This window comes from Dipodascopsis tothii, assembly GCF_038497935.1.
Source record: "Dipodascopsis tothii strain CBS 759.85 unplaced genomic scaffold V1510scaffold_3, whole genome shotgun sequence".
NCBI classification, from domain to species: domain Eukaryota; kingdom Fungi; phylum Ascomycota; class Lipomycetes; order Lipomycetales; family Lipomycetaceae; genus Neoaidaea; species Neoaidaea tothii.
Genome location: NW_027117987.1, coordinates 40,253 through 56,350, shown reverse-complemented (window position 1 = coordinate 56,350; position 16,098 = coordinate 40,253). Strand labels below are relative to the sequence as shown.

Here is a 16,098-nt window from a genome sequence, read left to right as displayed (position 1 = left end):
ACCGCACCGCTGCGCGCCGACCGCACCGCCGCGCAGCCACCGCACCGCCCGCACACGCAAGTTTTGTATTACACTACTCGTCCGACTCGGCCTTGCGCTTCTTGCCCACAAGTGTCGACTGCTTCTTCTTGTCGGCTTTCACTGCCTTCTTGTCCATCTTGTCTTGCTCGGACGCGCGCTCCTTGGCGCCCAGCGCGGACAGCTCGGCGGTCTTCTTGACGACCTCGGGGTCGTCGGCCTTCTTGCCCACCAGCCACTCCAGCAGCCTGCGTCAGCCACGTCGCGCGCACACGTACTTGATCTCCTTCGCCCACGTCATGATGTCGTCTTTGTCAGGCGTCTCGAGAATCAGCGGCAGACCTTCCAAGTGTTTCGTGTTCATAAGCTGGGTCAGCGGCGTCTTGTCGTGACGTACCACTCGGAACGACTCCAGTCCTAGGAAGCCCAGCCCGATGTTCTGGTGCAGGTCGCGGTTGCTGCCCAGCGGCGCCTTGGAGTCGTTGAGGTGCATGCTCGACAGGTACTTGAGCCCGATGATGCGGTCAAAGTCGTCCCACACCTTGGCAAAGGTCTCTTCGGTTCGGATGTCGTAGCCCGCGGCCTGCGTCAGCCGCGCCCGCGACGTACTTACAAACGTGTGGCACGTGTCGACGCACACGCCCACCCGGTCCTTGTTGTCGACCATGGCTATCACGTCGCGCAGGTCCTCCCAGGTCGAGCCGATCAGGTTGCCGTGGCCGGCCATGTTCTCGAGAATGATCTTGATGAACTTGGTCTGGCTGATGGCCGAGTTGATGCTGCCGGCCAGCCGCTCCAGCGCGGCCTTCTTGTCGAGGCCGAGGGTCGAACCGGGGCTATGTCAGCGGCGTTTGGCGGCCACGTACTGGAAATTGTAGAGGCCGATGCCGAGCTGCTCGCACCGCTTGAGCTCGTCCAGGAACGACGCCAGCGCCTTCTCGTGCTTCTCGTCGTCCGCGTTGGCCAGATTGATCAGGTACGACCCGTGCGGGAGGCAGTGCCTGCGTCAGCGCGGCCGAGCCGGACGTACTTGTGCAGATCGTATTTGTGCTCGGCGGCCATGTCCTTGAACTTGGTGATCTCCTCGGTCTTGAGCGGCGGCGCGACCCACCGCCGCTGCGACTTGACAAAGAGCGCAAACGCGTTGCCGCTGCGGTCAGCGCTGGCCGGCGGCGACGTACCCGATCGAAACCGTGTTGGCGATGCAGTTCGAGACGCCTGCGGTCAGCACGGCTCCGGCGCCGTGCGGCCGCGGCGACGGCCCTCCCCGGGTCGTCGCCGCCGGCCGCCGCGCGCGCAACCCACCCTTGCCGTCGCTCGGCACATGGGCGCCCACAAGCATCTTGATCTGGGGCGTGCGGGCAAACATCGGCGCAGCAGTCTCCGGCGGCTCGTCCTTCGCTCCGGCGTCTTTCGTTTTCGCAGGCGTCTTGGCCGTGCTCGCGCTTGTGCGGGTACGCTTGGCAGCAGAGGCAGCGGCGCGGGGGGGCATGGGTTCGGCTAGAATGACCGGCGGTCGTTTGTCGTGAGGGTCCTGAGCCGCACGATGGGTCTCGCGTCCAGCGCGAAAATTTCGACCGACGACGCGAGCGCCGCACACGGCGGAACGACACGACACCATGGCGCATCTGGACGTGGATATTGACGACCTGCTCAACGGGCTCGAGCACCCGGACGCGCCGCGCGTGGACCAGGCCGAGCAGCAGAAGCACCAGCGGCTGGTCCAGCTCACAGACGCGTGGAAGGCCGAGCGGACAGCGCCCGAGCTGCTGCAGTACGAGGCCGAGCTCATGGACTGGGTCATGGAGCGCGTGCGGGCGCAGATCGAGTACATCGAGCAGAGCACGGCCGACATGGACGCCGCGGACCGGTACATCAAGCTGCGGCTGCTGATCATCGAGACCGAGCTCGAGCGGATCAAGTTCCTGGTCCGGGGCTACCTGCGGGCGCGACTGCACAAGGTACGGCGGCAGCGGGCGCGGCTGACGGCAGATCGAGCGGTACTACATGCATGTGCTGGGCACGCCGGCCGTGCAGGCGCGGCTGTCGCCGTCCGAGGACCGCTACGTCCGGCAGTAAGTAGCCGCCGGCGCGCGCTGACCCAGGTACGCCGAGAACCTGCACGGCCTGTACGGCCAGCGGTTTCTGGCCGGGCTGCCGCCGAACCTGCGCAAGATGGACGACAAGGCGGGCGGGCTGGACATGGTGGAGGCGCCGAGCGTGGACGACGCCGTGTTTGTGCGCGTGGTGGAGGACGTGGCGGCGCCGGTGAGCCTGGGGCCGGAGGAGGACGACAGCATAGACCTGCGCAAGGGCAACATCTACCTGGTGCGGTACAGCGCGGTGCGGCGGCACCTGCGGGCGGGCCAGGTCCGGCTGATATAGACTGCATGGCGAGCCGCATGAGCCGCACGAGGTGCGGCGCCACGCGTCGTGCGGCTCGTGCGGCTCGCGCGCCGCGGCCCGCGCCGCGCCCACGGCCGCCGCGCTCCCGTGCGCCGCGGCCACGCGTTCGCCCGTCAGCATTGCCGGCCGCGCCATTGGCCGCGCCGCGCCGCGCCAGCGTGTGCTAGCGTGTCGCAGGAATGCCAAACCGGCTCTGGAATGCTGCGGCGAAACGCGTTTTGCATAGGTGTCAAAATGTACGAGTATTACGTTTCAAGCGCCCAAATGTTACACAAGTAACACCCCGAACGCGAAAGTTTTCTGCTCTAGTGGCTGGGCCGGGCAACAATACGAGCCCACCTCGCTGTTCACCTCCCAAAGTTGGCCTTGTTTACGCCCGCAGAGGGATTTTCAGCGTTTGTGTTGAGACGCAGCACACAACACAGCTGGTAATTTATCACGATCGCCGTACAGAGCGCCGGATTACACAAAGGGCCACGACGTCGACGGTGCAGATCGCAGGCAGATCAATCACGGCGACCAGGAATCTGTGCGCACACGGCAGAATCGGATAGACCGCTCGTTGACGCAGAATGTTTTATTCGGAGTCTCTGCTGTCCAAGAAGGTAGGGAGCGGCGCGGACGTGGGCCAGGGCGGCGGGGCGGCGGCGGCGCGCGCAGGGCGGTGGACGGGCGGTGCGCGCGGCCGCGCGGGCGCGGTGGAGCCCGCGGCGGCGACCGCAGCAGCGATCGCCGCGAGCTCGTGTGCAGAACAAAAGCTGACGACCAGGGACCGCTCGCACGGGTGTGGCTGGCGGCCAACCTGGAGCGCAAGATCTCCAAGGCGCAGTTCCTGCAGACCAACATCGAAAAGTCGGTCGGCGCGATCGTTGGCGAGGATGTGGCGCCGATGGCGCTGCGACTGTCCGGCCAGCTGCTGCTCGGCGTGGTGCGCATCTATAGCCGCAAGGCGCGGTACCTGCTGGAGGACTGCAACGAGGCCCTGATGAAGCTCAAGACGGCGTTCCGGCCCGGCAACGTGGACCTCTCGGCGAGCGCGACGACGACGCACAACCCCGAGAACCTGATGCTGCAAAACACAATCACCGAGCTCGACCTGATGCTGCCCGACCCGGCCGCGGTGCTCGGTCTGGAGCTGCCTGCGGGGATGGGCGGCGCGAAGGACGCGCACACGTCGCTGGCCAAGGACATCACGCTGCCGGAGCTGCAGGACTCGATCGAGCTCGGCCGCGGCCAGGACGACGACGAGCTGGCGGGCCTGGGCGACGACGACCTCGAGCTGGACATCGGCGAGGGCCTGGACGCAGGCGAGGCCATGGACCTCGACGTTGGCGACGAGACGCGCCAGAGCATCAGCGTTGAAGTCGGCCGTGACGCCGGCATGGACTCGGGCGTGCTCGAGGACTTTGGCCTGGACATGGCCAACGACGAACTGCAGACGATCCCCGAGATGGCTGCGGACGAGGAGGACGAGTCCAAGGCCGCACGGCTGTTTGGCGACGACAGCGAGATGATGGACCTGCCCCAGCTCGAGGCGGACGAGCCGCTGACGCCGACCGGGGGCAACGAGCTCGAGAACTCGGTCCGGCTGGGCTCGCTCGAGCCGGTCGAGTTCCAGCTCGGCAGCCTGCAGGAAGACGACCAGGCGACGCCCAAGGCCACGCGCGCGCCGCGCGCGCCGCCCAAGAAGCGCGCCAAGATCGACGATGCGACCGAGCTGCGCAGCTCGGCCATCAAGAGCCTGCAGGAGGACCGGAGCAGCATCACGCAGCCGTCGAGCCTGATGCCGGCCGCCGACGGCGGGCTGGCGCTGCTCAGCCTCGAGGCGGACCCGCAAGAGCTGGCCGCGCTCATCTTCCAGCCGCTGGGCCAGGCGGGTCCGCTGGGCGAGCGCATGACGCCGGCGGCGCTGGCGCAGCTGGTGTCGCGCAAGCGCAAGGCTGCCGAGGAGCACGAGGAGCCCGAGGCCGAGGCCGAGACGCTCGACGAGGTCGAGCTCGAGATCGCGCCCGTGCCGGAGCTCGACGACCTGCCCGAGCTCGGGACGCCGCGGTCGAGCCGCCGCATGGACGACAGCATCGTGCAGGCCGAGACGCCGGCCACGATGGCTGCGCTCGCGCCCGAGGACGAGTTCCAGGTCGAGGCTTACGACGAGCAGCTCGAGGAGGAGCCCGTCCGCGACGACGACGAGGCTGCCGCGACCCAGGTCAGCGCCTCGGGCGTGTCGCACTACACCAAGGAGGCCGCCGCTGAGCTGCAGGACAAGCTGCGCGACGGCGCCACCGCGGCATTCAGCGACCTGACCGCGCGCGCGAGCCGGCCCGAGGCCGTCAAGCTCTTTTTCGAGACCCTCGTGCTGGCCACCAAGGACGCGCTGCGCGTTGAGCAGGCCGAGCCCTTTGGCGAGATCAACATCACCGCGACCGACAAGCTGTTCAACAGCGCGTGGGCGGGCGCGTCGCAGGCATAGGGGGGAGGAGTGACTTGTATTATTTACGCATGGGAACCCACATTGTATTTGTATTGGCCGGAGGGTGGGCTCAGCTATCTAAAGACATGTAACCATTATGTATGTCCGCGTGGCGGTTTGCTATTTTGTATTTTATCCTGGTAACAGTAGGAATGTATCTTTATTGCTGAACGACCGCGCGGTGAGCCGCACGAGACGCGACGACGCGCGCGAACGGCCGGCGCGGCCACGAGCCGCACGAGTCACCTGACTGAGCCGCACGCCTGGCCTGGCCGGGCCGGCCGGGCCAGCTGCATGACCCGTGCGGACCGCGACCGCGGACCGGGCGGACCGCGGTGCAGGCCGCAGGCAGCCGCTCGTCCGACAGACGGCCACGCGCACAGCAACGTCAGCGTCCACCGCGCACCGGCAAGCCGGCAAAGCACAGAGCGTGCTCAGCTACATGAGACCCGGGCATGAAACGTAAGAAGCGGAATTCAAGCCAAATACGTGATTAATCGGGCGCTGCTACTCTTGTCCGTTCTACCTTGGCGACCCACATCACATCGTGGGCGCCACTTTACAGCCGGTTGTGTACCGACCACCCGGACGTGCTATGTGAGGAGCAGAGAAGCGGCCGAAAAATATTTATAGCGGCGGCGCAACCCTGGCGGAGTTAGGGCTTGAGCCGCACGGGCTGCGGCGTCTGGGGAAGTTACCCGGCACGGAACCCCCGGGTAAGAACAGAGGCGGCCGGGTAAGTGCTTACCTTGTCCGCAGTCTGATTGGCCGTCGGAGGCCGGATGTGCTCCGGGTACGCCCGTGCCCATACTAATTTGGCAGGCGCCCGGCGTACCTCCCGCCGCCGACCCCTCCTGGTGAGCTCCGGCCAACCTTCCGAAATTTCGCAGCGTCCCGCAAATCGTGAGCGTTCTTTCTTTTGAAAATTCCTTCCTCAACACGACGTTCACGATTTGGTTTCCAGACAGCATTGCCGCACACACTCGGCCTGTTGGAGAATAGAGGTTGCACAGCCTTACAGACATCGGACAGACACACAACTGAGCAATGGCCTCGCTGATGATTCGCTCGACGCCCTTTGGAGGTATGTGGAGAAGCGGGGAGCGGCTGGCCCGGAGGCCGGGCGCCGGGACCGCACGGACGGCAGCGGGCGCTGGACGCGACGAGATCGGGCGGCCAGCGCGCCGCCCGCGGTGGCCGTCCGCCGTCTGCCGTCGGCCCGCCGCTGTCGCCGGCCGCCGCGATCGCCGGCCCGGCCGCCGGCCCGCCGCCCCCGGCCAACGACTTTGCTGACTCGCAGCCGCCTCGCGCACGCTCCTGCGTCCCCGCATGGCCTCGTCGCTGATCTCGCAGAGGTAGGTCGCCCGCCGGCCGCGCTGACCCCAGATTCGTCTCGACCAAAGTCATGACGCCTGACGAGGCGCACGACATCCTCGTCAAGCAGCGCTCGCTGCGCCCCACGTCGCCGCACCTGACCATCTACCGTCCCCAGATGACGTGGTACCTGTCGGGTCTGCACCGTATCACCGGCGTTGCCCTCGCCGGCGGCTTCTACGCATTCGGCCTGTCGTACCTGGCTGCGCCGTACCTCGGCATCGAGCTGACGTCGGCCACGCTGGCGTCGGCGTTCGGCGCGCTGCCGCTGGTCGCCAAGGTCGGTCTCAAGACGGTCGCGTCGATCCCGTTCACGTTCCACGCGTTCAACGGCGTCCGCCACCTGGTCTGGGACCTGGCCGTGATGGTCAACAACAAGGGAGTCATCAAGTCGGGCTATGCGGTCATGGGCGCGACCGTGCTGTCGTCGCTGGCGCTGGCCCTGATCTAGGCGTACATAGCAATACATTGGTTTAGTAGAGTGGGAACTGAGCCGCACGGCGTGCGGCGCGTGCGGCGCGGCCGCTTGTGATCGCCGCCGCCTCGCCTCTCCGCCGCCATCATGAACATCTCGACCAAAGCCAGGAAGTACGACCGGCAGCTGCGGCTGTGGGCCGCCAACGGCCAGAGCGCGCTCGAGGGCGCGCACATCGCGCTGCTGGGCGCGTCCGCGACCGCGGCCGAGGCGCTCAAGGACCTGGTCCTGCCCGGCATCGGCCGGTTCACCGTGGTCGACGACCGGCCGGTCACGGCCGACGACGAGGCCAGCAACTTCTTCGTCGGCGCCGGCGCGGCCGCGGCCGGCGTGCAGCGCGCGGCCGCCGTGTGCGAGCTCGTCCAGGAGCTCAACAGCGACTCGGCCGGCGCCTTCGACGTCCAGGCGCTGGCCGAGCTCGACCGGCTGCCACCGACGTACTGGGACTCGTTCACGCTCGTGGTCGCGTACCGCGTGCGGCCGGCCGTGCTGGCGGCCGTGGCCGCCACGCTGTGGGCCAAGGCGATCCCGCTCGTCGTGGTCAACTCGGTCGGGTTCTACGGCTACGTGCGGCACGTTGTGCCGGAGCACACCGTGGTCGAGTCCCACCCCGACTCGACCGTCGACCTGCGGCTGGACTGCCCGTGGCCGGAGCTGGCCGCGTACGCGACCGAGCTGGCCGACCTGGACGCGCTGGACGAGATCGAGCTGGCGCACGTGCCGTACGTGCTGCTGCTGCTGATCCTGCTCGACAAGTTCCGGGCCGAGCACGGCGGGCCGCCCAAGACGTCGGCCGACAAGGACGCGTTCCGCGCGCTCATCCGCAAGCACATGCGCTCGCCGGACGAGGAGAACTTTGACGAGGCGCTGGCGGCGGTCTGGCGGGCGACCCAGGAGACAACGGTACGGACCGGGCGAACGCGCTGACGCAGATCCCGGGCTCGGTCCGCGCGCTGTTCACGGACGCGCGCGCGCAGGCCATCGACGCGGACACGCCCGCGTTCTGGGTGCTCGTGCGCGCGGTGGCCGACTTTGTGGCGGCCGAGGGCGCCGGCCGGCTGCCGCTGTCGGGGACGCTGCCGGACATGAAGGCCGACTCGTCGAGCTACGTCAAGCTCATCAACATCTACCGGGACAAGGCGCGGGCGGACCGCGAGGCCGTGGCCGCGCACGTCGACCGCCTGCTGGCGGCCGTGGACCGCCCGGGGCTGATCTCGCCGGAGGAGGTCGAGTCGTTCTGCAAGCACGCGCGGTTTCTGGTCGTCCAGCGCGGCCGGCCGCTGGCCGAGCAGCTCGCGGCGCCCGGCGCGGCCCTGCGCGACGCCGTGCGCGACGACCCGGCCTTTGCCGCGCTCTACGCGGCCGTGTACGCGGCCGAGCTCTTCGAGGAGGCCCACGGGCGGTACCCCGGCGCGGGCGCAGCGGACGTGGCCGCGGACGAGCGCGCGCTGGCCGGGCTGGCCGCGGACGTCCTGGCGGCCGCGGGCGCGCCCGAGCCGCCGGCCGCGCTGGCGGCGGCCGTGGCCGAGGTCGCGCGGGCCGGCGGCGGCGAGCTGCACCCGGTGGCCGCGCTGGTCGGCGCCGTGGCTGCCCAGGAGATCACCAAGCTCATCACGCACCAGTACGTGCCCGCGGCCAACACCGTGCTGTACGACGGCATTGCCAGCGGCACGGTAGCGTGGGCGCTGTAGGCGGACTTGCATCTGCGGCGGCCAGCGCTCGGCCGGCGGCTCTGGCGGCCCTGGCGGCGCTTCTGACGCCGCGCGCCCGGCCAGCCGCCGCCCGTGCGTCGGCCCCGCCGCAGCTGGCGCGCGCGCGTGCGTGCTATCGGCCTTATCTCAATACAGGCCTGCTACAGTCTTGGGCCGCTGCCGGCGGCCACATCTGGCCCCGCGCGGCGCGCGCCCACCGCGCGGCGAAACCGACCCGGAAGCGGCCGCCGCCCGCCGTAGGCCGCTCTGAGACGCCCCCTGCCCTGTCAGCGCCCAGTCGGGTCTGTGGCGCGCGCTGGCGCCGCCTGTAGGATTGCACACTGCGGTGGACCTAACCGCGAGTGTATCGGTTCGCGAGTTCCAAACCCTGAAATTTTTTCTGCATTTCCACCACCCGCACTCAGGCAGCGACACCGTCACGACCGGCTGGCACGACTATAGACGTGGCAGGAGAGACATAGACTGATAGAGGTAGGCAGGACGCGGGCGTGCGTGGCGCGCGGGGCCGTGGTGCGGCGGGGCCGTGGCAGCAGCGGCAGCGGCGGCGACGGGCCGGCCCAGGTGGACACGCCGCCGGCCATTGCGGGCGCACGGCCGGCCGGACGACCGGCGGACGGCCGCGGGCGGCCGCGGACGGCCGCGGACGACCGGCGCTGCGGCACGCGCGCAGACCCTACAGTGCTGACGTCTAGATGGCTACCAAGAACGTGCTCGTGAAGCTAATTGTGCAGGCCGGCAAGGCCACACCGTCGCCGCCGGTCGGCCCTGCGCTCGGTTCGAAGGGCATCAAGGCCATGGACTTTTGCAAGGAGTTCAACGCTCGCACGGCGCACCTGCAGCCCGGAATCCCGATCCCGTGCCTGATCACGATCCGCCCGGACCGGTCGTTCACGTTTGAGACCAAGACGCCGCCGACGGCGTACCTGATTCTGCGTGCGGCTGGTCAGGAGAAGGGGGCGGCGCAGTACTCGAAGGGAGACGCGCCCATTGGACAGATTTCGATGAAGCACGCGTACGAGATCGCCAAGATCAAGCACCAGGACACGCGGCTAGCGGGGCTGAGCCTGGAGGGCATTGTGAAGAGCGTTGTGGCGACGGCCAAGACGGTGGGCGTGGAGGTGGTGGAGTGAGCGTACGTTGGGGCGGTCGGCTGACGCTGGTGGGCTCGTCGGCTAGGGGTCGGCCGGTCGGGTCGGCTGCGCACGCATGGGTCGCCGGGTCGGGCAGGCCGGGTCGCACGGGCAGGTTGCACGAGCGAGGCAGCGGTTGGGTTGCACGAGCGAGGCAGCAGTCGGGTCGCACCAGCTCGGCAGCGGTCGGGTCGCACCAGCTCGTGTTGGCTCACGGCTGGATGTGAAGGCTGGGCTGCGGCTCACGCTGTGCCGGCTCACGCTGGCTCACCGTGTCGGCTCACGGCTGGCTCACAGCCGAGCCTGCGGCTCACGACGGCTCACAGCCAGTCTGCAACCCGGCGGGTCACAGCCAAGTCCGCAGCCCCCGACCGGTCACAGCCGGCTCACCCCCGGCCAGTCCACCCCACGCACTCTCCGCCGGCACGCCCCACGCACCGCCCCGCCCCGCCACAGCTACACCACCCTCTTGCATTACCCGGACCTGTACAGATCCGTCCGGGCTGTATCATCAGTGCTATAGTATGAACGTAACATATATTGTAATCTCCTACGGCTTCTCCTCACGCTTCTTGTAGCTCACCAGGTGCGCGCTCTCGGCCGGCACGAGCGTGTGCTCGTGGTCCGGCGCGTGCACCAGCCGGCCGCTCTTCTCGACCGTGCACATCTTGATCGACTCCACAAACGGGTCCGCAAAGATCTCCTTGAGCGTGGCCCGGGTCGTTGGGTCGAGGTCGAGCATGCGCCCCACTATGTGGCGCGTCTCGGCCGGCAGCAGGCGCAGCAGGCGCCACGGCCCGCGGATCACCGGCTGCGCCGGGGCCGCCCCGTTCTGGCCCGGCGGCGGCTGCGACGCCAGGCCGCCGGCGGCCTTGCCCGCGGCCGTCTTGGAGTCGGCCGACGAGGCCGGCGTCGCGGCCGGGTCGGACGAAAACAGCCGGAAGGAGTTGTCGGACTTGCGCGGCGCCTTCCACGGGAACCGGCGCAGGAGCATGCAGCAGAAGATGATGGCCACGGACCACACGTCGGCCGGCTGCGGGTCGTACTTGAGCTCCGAGCACACCTCCGGCGCCAGGTACGGGTCCGAGCCCACGATGCCGTGCGCCGGCACGATCTCGGACTCGAACGGGTACCGGAACACCGAGGCCGAGCCAAAGTCGATGATCTTGACGATGCCCGCGTCCGACACGACGCAGTTGTCGAGCTTGAGGTCGCGGTGCGCCAGGCCCATGTCGTGCAGGTACTCGACCGCCGACAGGATCTGCTTGAACACGCAGAAGATCTCCTGGCGCGACATCTTGCCGGACATGACGATGGCAAAGAGGTCGTACGGGCAGTACTCCATCACCTCGTAGAACTTGCCGTTCTCCTGCATGATGTCCAGCGTCTCGATGATGTTGGGGTGGTGCAGCGTCGAGCCGATGCAGAACTCGGCCGTGACCTTCTTGGAGTACTCGCGCTCGGTCTCGTACGAGTGCCGGGCGCGGAACTCCTTGACGGCGAACGTGGTCCCGTCGGACGCGCGCTTCATGAGCCGGACCGAGCCGCCGGCGCCGGAGCCGAGGACCTTGCCGAACCGGCCCCACTTCTTGGTGATCCCGGGGCCGTCCTCGCCGAAGGGCATGTTTTTGAGCGACGCCGACGACGAGTGCGAGCCAAACCCGGCGGCCGGGCTGCGCGGCGACGCGGCCGCGGGCGTGCCGGCCTGCGCCAGCGACGTCGACGACTTCTTGTGCGCCTTCGGCTTGAAGAACCGCTTGAGCTCCATCATGCTGCCGTGCGCCGTCTTGAGCTTGGGCGTGCTCGCGCCGTCGGCGTCCGTGTGGTGGTTCTTGCCGACGGCCGAGACGAACGAGACCGCCGACGACGCCGACACCGGCCCGTGCTGGTACATGCCGCCGGCGTCCTTGCCGGCCGCGCTGCGGCCGGCGCTGTGGTGGTGGTGGTGGTGGTTGTGGTGGTGCTTTTTGAACACGAACCGCGGCGCAATGTCCTCCACCGACTTGGTCTGCGGCGGCCGGAACTTGCGCGCGTACGGGTCGTCCGGGTCCGCCGGCGGCACGCCGGCGTAGTTGGCCAGCGAGCCCGACGACGCCGACGAGTGCGGCCCCGCGGCCGACTCGGACGAGCTCGTGCTCGTGTGCGACGGCGTCTGCCCCGACACCGTGTTGGTCACGGACGGCGCCGGCGACATGTCGTGCGACGCCGCCCGCGACACCGGCGTCGACGGCTCGTGCGTCGAGTCGATGAAGAACTTGGCCGGCGCGCGCGCGGCGGCCGCCTCGGCCGGCGCCGCGGCCGGCGCCGGCGACCCGGGCGACCCCGGCGTCGCCGGCGACGCCGCGCCGGACGCCATCGGCGAGATCGGCGCCGACGGCGCTGCCGACGGCGCCGACGAGCCCGACTCGTGCGAGATCACCCGCGAGACCGGCAGCGAGAATTGCTCGTAGTGGTGCGTGTCGTCGCTCAGCAGCCGGTTCTTTTTCAGATGCAGCGTGTGCAGCTTGTCCGACAGCAGGCTGATCGGGTTGGCGCCGCGCGACGAGCTGCTGTCGCGCGAGCTCGACCGCTCGCGCGGCGGCTCGGGCGCGGCCAGCTGGCCGCGCTCGGCGGCCTCGCGGCTGCCCATGGGAAACGCGGATCGGCGCCGGGGGCGCGCTCACCGGGCCGGGAGGCCTGTCGCCGATCGATCGCCCGGCTGCGGGCGGCGGCGGCGCTCAACGCGGCCGCACGGGGGCCTGGCTGCGGGCGCGCGGAAGCGCGGACGGATGGCGACGGCGGCGTCGCGAGACCTGGGTCGGCGGGCCCGGCAGGACTCGTACCCTGACTGTCCGATGGCTCGACCTGGAGCCCCAGCGCGAGAAGCCGGATGATATGCAGAGAGGTGCCGGCGGCGATGGCGGCGGGAGCGTCGGTACGGATGGAGAGAGAATTCGGGTGTGGGTTCGCACGCCTGTTATCAAGCACCCCAGACGCCCACGCCGCCCACGCCGCCCACGCCCACGCCTGTACCCCCGGCTAGCAGGCCGGCTCTGCCGGCCGGGCCCGCCGGCCCGCCGCCCAGCGGCGGCGGCGGGCCGGCGCCACCGCCAATTACGTCTACGCTGCGGCCGGTCCGGCGGCCGCCCGCGCGGCGATCTGCCGGCGGCCCCGGAAAGGCGAGCGGCTCATGGCCGGGTAAGTCACGCGCGCCCTGATCCAGCGCCGGGGTGACACCGGGGGCCGTGGGGCGCCCGCGCTGGGTGGGCCGCGGTGACATTCCTGGCGAATTCGCGCCGCGGCGGTGCCGATCGGGCCGCGCTACGTCACGTCACGTGACCAACGGCCGTGCATTGGCGCCCGGCCGGCTGCGGCACCAACAAATGGCGCGGCCGGCATAGCCGGCACGTGACGCTTTCCGGCGCGCGTGATTTGCGACCCCGCCCAGTGTTTATTGCGTACGTGCGGCTGAGGAGCCGCACGGCGTGCGGCGCGCGCCGCACGCCGCGCGGCGCCGCCTAGTGTCCCGGCTGGCCGCCCGCCGGCGCGCCGTACTGCTGGCCGTAATGCTGGCCGTACGGGCCCTGGCCCTGCAGCGACATGCCCTGCATCTGCGTCGACAGCCCGTCCGCCCCGTACACGCCCGACGTGTGCATCTGCGGCCCCACGGACGCCTGCTGCTGGTCCGCGCTGGCGCCGTAGTAAAACGTGCCGCCGCCCTGCCCCTGCGTCTGCGGCTGGTTCGCGTACGGCGGCGACTGCGGCGCCGGCATCGCCAGCGTCGGCACCACCAGCGGCCCGTACTTGACCGACCGCTCGTTGTGCTCGCTGTGGTAGGCGCCGCCGCCCTTCTGCACGTACAGGTCCCACGCGCACGTCATGTCCGAGTTGATCATGCAGATGGCGTAGTTGCGCCGGCCCAGCAGCTTGCGCAGCGACAGCGTCTTGCCGTCCACGTCGCGCTCGAAGAACTCGAGCATGTCCTCCTTCGTGTCCGTCGGCCGGCCCATCTTGAACTTGCCGCCCATCTCCGGCAGGTAGACCTGGTCCTTGTTGTGCAGCAGCCGGATGACCGGCGCCGGCGGCGGCACGTTCGAGATCGCCGACGTGATGACCTGGTACATGAGCTGGTGGTTGTTGGGCGCCTGCGGGTTCTGGAACTTGCCCATGCCGCAGCAGTGCACGTCGCCCGACACAAACGTCACGCGGTAGCCCTTGATCTGCGCCAGCCGCTGCAGGTTGCGCACGAAGAACGTGCGCTCCATGTCGTGGTTCTCGTGCGTCCAGTGGTCCGACAGGTCGTCGAGCAGGTCGACCTCGCCGAACTCGGACACCAGCGACGACATCATGCCGCTCTTGCCGAACGCCTTCTTGACGCTCTTGAAGCCGGCCTCGGTCGCCTTCTCGGCGTCCGAGCTGATCACGCCGGCGACCTTGCTGACGCCCTTGCCGATCCGGTTCCACGCGCCGTTGATGACCCGCTTGGTCGTCTGCACGCCCGCCAGGATGTTCTCCACCGTCGTCAGCCGGGGGTACGTGATCGGCACCGCCAGCATGATCACGACCTGCTTGACCGACGGCGGCAGCGCCGCCATGCGCGCGAAGATCTCCTCGTACGTCGGCTTGGCCACGATGGCCTTCTTGACGCGCTCCGCGCGCGTGTCCGGCCCGACGACCGCGCAGCCGGGGCCGAGGTACTTGATGAAGTTGTACCCGCGGCCCGTGACCGAGAACAGGTCGTACGGGTCCGCCCGCCCGGCCGCGCGCTCGGCCTGCAGGTGCTGGTTCGTCGTGTGGTGCTGGAACAGCATGTAGAAGTCGAACGCGATCCGCCCGATGTTCTGGAACACGTTCGACTGCTGCATGTACTCGGGGTACGACCCGTACCCGTCGAAGATGTCGTGGTCGTCGATCGAAAACACGTGCGGGATCTGCGAGAGGCAGTCGCGCACGCCCGGCCGGTCAAAGTGCGACGTGTAGTAGAAGAAGAAGGCCAGGTTGAGGTCGTGCTCCATCTGGCCCGTCCACGGCGCCGTCCGCCGCGCCTCCTTGCCCTTGGTCTGCAGCCACTTGTTGAGCGAGTCGATCTCCTTCCACATCCGGTCCGCGTAGATCTGGTCGCCGCCGCCGAGCATCGCGTGCAGGCCGCCGACCTGCACGTGCCGCTGCATCACGTCCTCCCACAGGTAGCCCACGCCGCCGAGCTCGGCGCGCTCGTCGCGGCTGACCGACAGCGAGAAGTCCGCGCACGAGAACGCCATGAACCGCCACTCGCGCTGGCCCGCGCCGGCGACCAGGAACTGGTACGTGTACGTCCGGCCGGCGCTCGTCAGCGCGTACGTCCACCACCGCGACTTGCCGCCCGGGTCCATCGTCGCCGTGACGTTGTACTTGTAGAACGTCTGGCTGCCGAACTTGTACAGCACCGTCTCGGGCACCGTCACGATCTTGCCGATGTCGTCCGACGGGTGCACCTGGAAGTACGGCGCCTCGCCCTCCTTGACGACCATCACCGAGCCCATCCACACGTTCTTGGCGAGGTCGATGTTGGTGTACCGCAGGTACGGGCCGAAGCACATGCCGTTGCTCGGCTGCGTGTGGTACAGCCGGTCGATGTCGACCACGCCGTACATGCCGGGCTGGTGGAACTCGTCCGACGTCTGCGACGTCAGCGCGCGCTGTGTGCGCTCCTGGAACTCGTTGTACGAGTACTCGCCCTGCTGCAGGCCCTGCGGCTGGCCCTGCGGCGGCACCTGGCCCTGGCCGTACGGCTGCCCGGCCGCGCCGCCGGCCGGCTGGCCGTACTGCTGGCCGTACTGCGCGTACTGGTCGTACTGCACGGGCGCGCCGACCGCGGCCGGCGCCGTGGCCGTGGGCACTCCCGGCGAGCCGGGCGCGGCGGCGCTGGGGCCCGGGCCGCTGCCCCCTGAGCTGGGCCCGCTCGCCGCCGGCGGGCTGTACCCCGGCGTCTTCTCGGCCGGGTACTCGTGCGCGGCGTAGCCCGAGTCGTGGTACGCCGGAGGCACCGCGTCCGCGTGCTCCGCCGGCGCAGAGCCTGCCGGCGGCACGTAGCCGTAGTTGGTCGAGTACGCCGAAAAGTCGTACGTGCCGCTCTGCTGCGCGCCCTGGCCGCTCGACGTCGAGTGCGCCGGCGATCCGGGCGATTGCTGGCCGTGCTGCCCCCCGGGATATTGAGACATGGCCGCGTCCTGGTAGTAGATCCGCAATTCGGTTCCTGCCGTCAGCGGATGCCGTGGCGCGCGGACACGCCTCGACGCGTCCGATCTGCCTCGCCTACCTTAGAATCTGAACGGTGTGCCGTCAACGTCCGATGGATGCTCAAGACTGCAAAAACGAATTGCCGTGCTGGCTGCGGAGTGTTTAAAAGATCGTCGAATTGGACGTCTATCAAACAAACATTACGTATCTTGTTAGTGGCGGCCGTACCTATGCAGTGCAGCGCCACAGTTACGCTGGAGGGCTGTACCACTTACGTAGAAAGATCTGCATTAAGGTTCCGCACACCGCAGCACG

General features: G+C 68.9%; 7 protein-coding genes across 7 annotated transcripts; 4 read left to right on the top strand and 3 right to left on the bottom strand.

The window, feature by feature from the left end:
• Positions 1-51: 51 nt before the first annotated feature.
• On the bottom strand, positions 52-1,555 carry V1510DRAFT_410553 (xylose isomerase-like protein). The gene is made up of 8 exons (XM_066932735.1): positions 1,324-1,555; positions 1,200-1,236; positions 1,049-1,168; positions 885-1,019; positions 632-854; positions 416-601; positions 297-385; positions 52-266 (listed from the first exon to the last, which is right to left on the bottom strand). The coding sequence occupies exons 1-8, from the start codon at positions 1,508-1,510 to the stop codon at positions 74-76; spliced, it is 1,170 nt and encodes a 389-aa protein (XP_066791089.1). The 5' UTR covers positions 1,511-1,555; the 3' UTR covers positions 52-73.
• On the top strand, positions 1,394-2,409 carry V1510DRAFT_428085 (uncharacterized protein). Its single transcript, XM_066935244.1, has 3 exons — positions 1,394-1,979; positions 2,011-2,093; positions 2,124-2,409. Exons 1-3 carry the CDS (start codon positions 1,638-1,640, stop codon positions 2,401-2,403), a joined length of 705 nt encoding a protein of 234 aa, XP_066791088.1. The 5' UTR covers positions 1,394-1,637; the 3' UTR covers positions 2,404-2,409.
• A 106-nt stretch (positions 2,410-2,515) lies between these two features.
• V1510DRAFT_428084 (Rec8 like protein-domain-containing protein) lies at positions 2,516-5,165 on the top strand. Its single transcript, XM_066935243.1, has 2 exons — positions 2,516-3,029; positions 3,194-5,165. Exons 1-2 carry the CDS (start codon positions 2,997-2,999, stop codon positions 4,892-4,894), a joined length of 1,734 nt encoding a protein of 577 aa, XP_066791087.1. The 5' UTR covers positions 2,516-2,996; the 3' UTR covers positions 4,895-5,165.
• Positions 5,166-5,787: 622 nt separating this feature from the next.
• Positions 5,788-8,661, top strand: V1510DRAFT_447023 (uncharacterized protein). The gene is made up of 4 exons (XM_066935736.1): positions 5,788-5,978; positions 6,250-6,671; positions 6,897-7,646; positions 7,721-8,661. Exons 1-4 carry the CDS (start codon positions 5,942-5,944, stop codon positions 8,432-8,434), a joined length of 1,923 nt encoding a protein of 640 aa, XP_066791086.1. The 5' UTR covers positions 5,788-5,941; the 3' UTR covers positions 8,435-8,661.
• A 52-nt stretch (positions 8,662-8,713) lies between these two features.
• Positions 8,714-9,585, top strand: V1510DRAFT_428081 (mitochondrial 54S ribosomal protein uL11m; the record flags this gene model as incomplete). The annotated part of the gene is made up of 2 exons (XM_066935242.1): positions 8,714-8,926; positions 9,148-9,585. The coding sequence occupies exon 2, from the start codon at positions 9,148-9,150 to the stop codon at positions 9,583-9,585; it is 438 nt and encodes a 145-aa protein (XP_066791085.1). The 5' UTR covers positions 8,714-8,926.
• Positions 9,586-10,062: 477 nt separating this feature from the next.
• V1510DRAFT_410540 (kinase-like domain-containing protein) lies at positions 10,063-11,722 on the bottom strand. The gene has a single exon (XM_066932734.1). It carries the CDS (start codon positions 11,477-11,479, stop codon positions 10,136-10,138), a length of 1,344 nt encoding a protein of 447 aa, XP_066791084.1. The 5' UTR covers positions 11,480-11,722; the 3' UTR covers positions 10,063-10,135.
• Positions 11,723-12,985: 1,263 nt separating this feature from the next.
• On the bottom strand, positions 12,986-15,972 carry V1510DRAFT_372689 (uncharacterized protein). Its single transcript, XM_066931498.1, has 2 exons — positions 15,863-15,972; positions 12,986-15,799 (listed from the first exon to the last, which is right to left on the bottom strand). Exon 2 carries the CDS (start codon positions 15,762-15,764, stop codon positions 13,083-13,085), a length of 2,682 nt encoding a protein of 893 aa, XP_066791083.1. The 5' UTR covers positions 15,765-15,799; positions 15,863-15,972; the 3' UTR covers positions 12,986-13,082.
• Between the last annotated feature and the right edge of the window lie 126 nt (positions 15,973-16,098).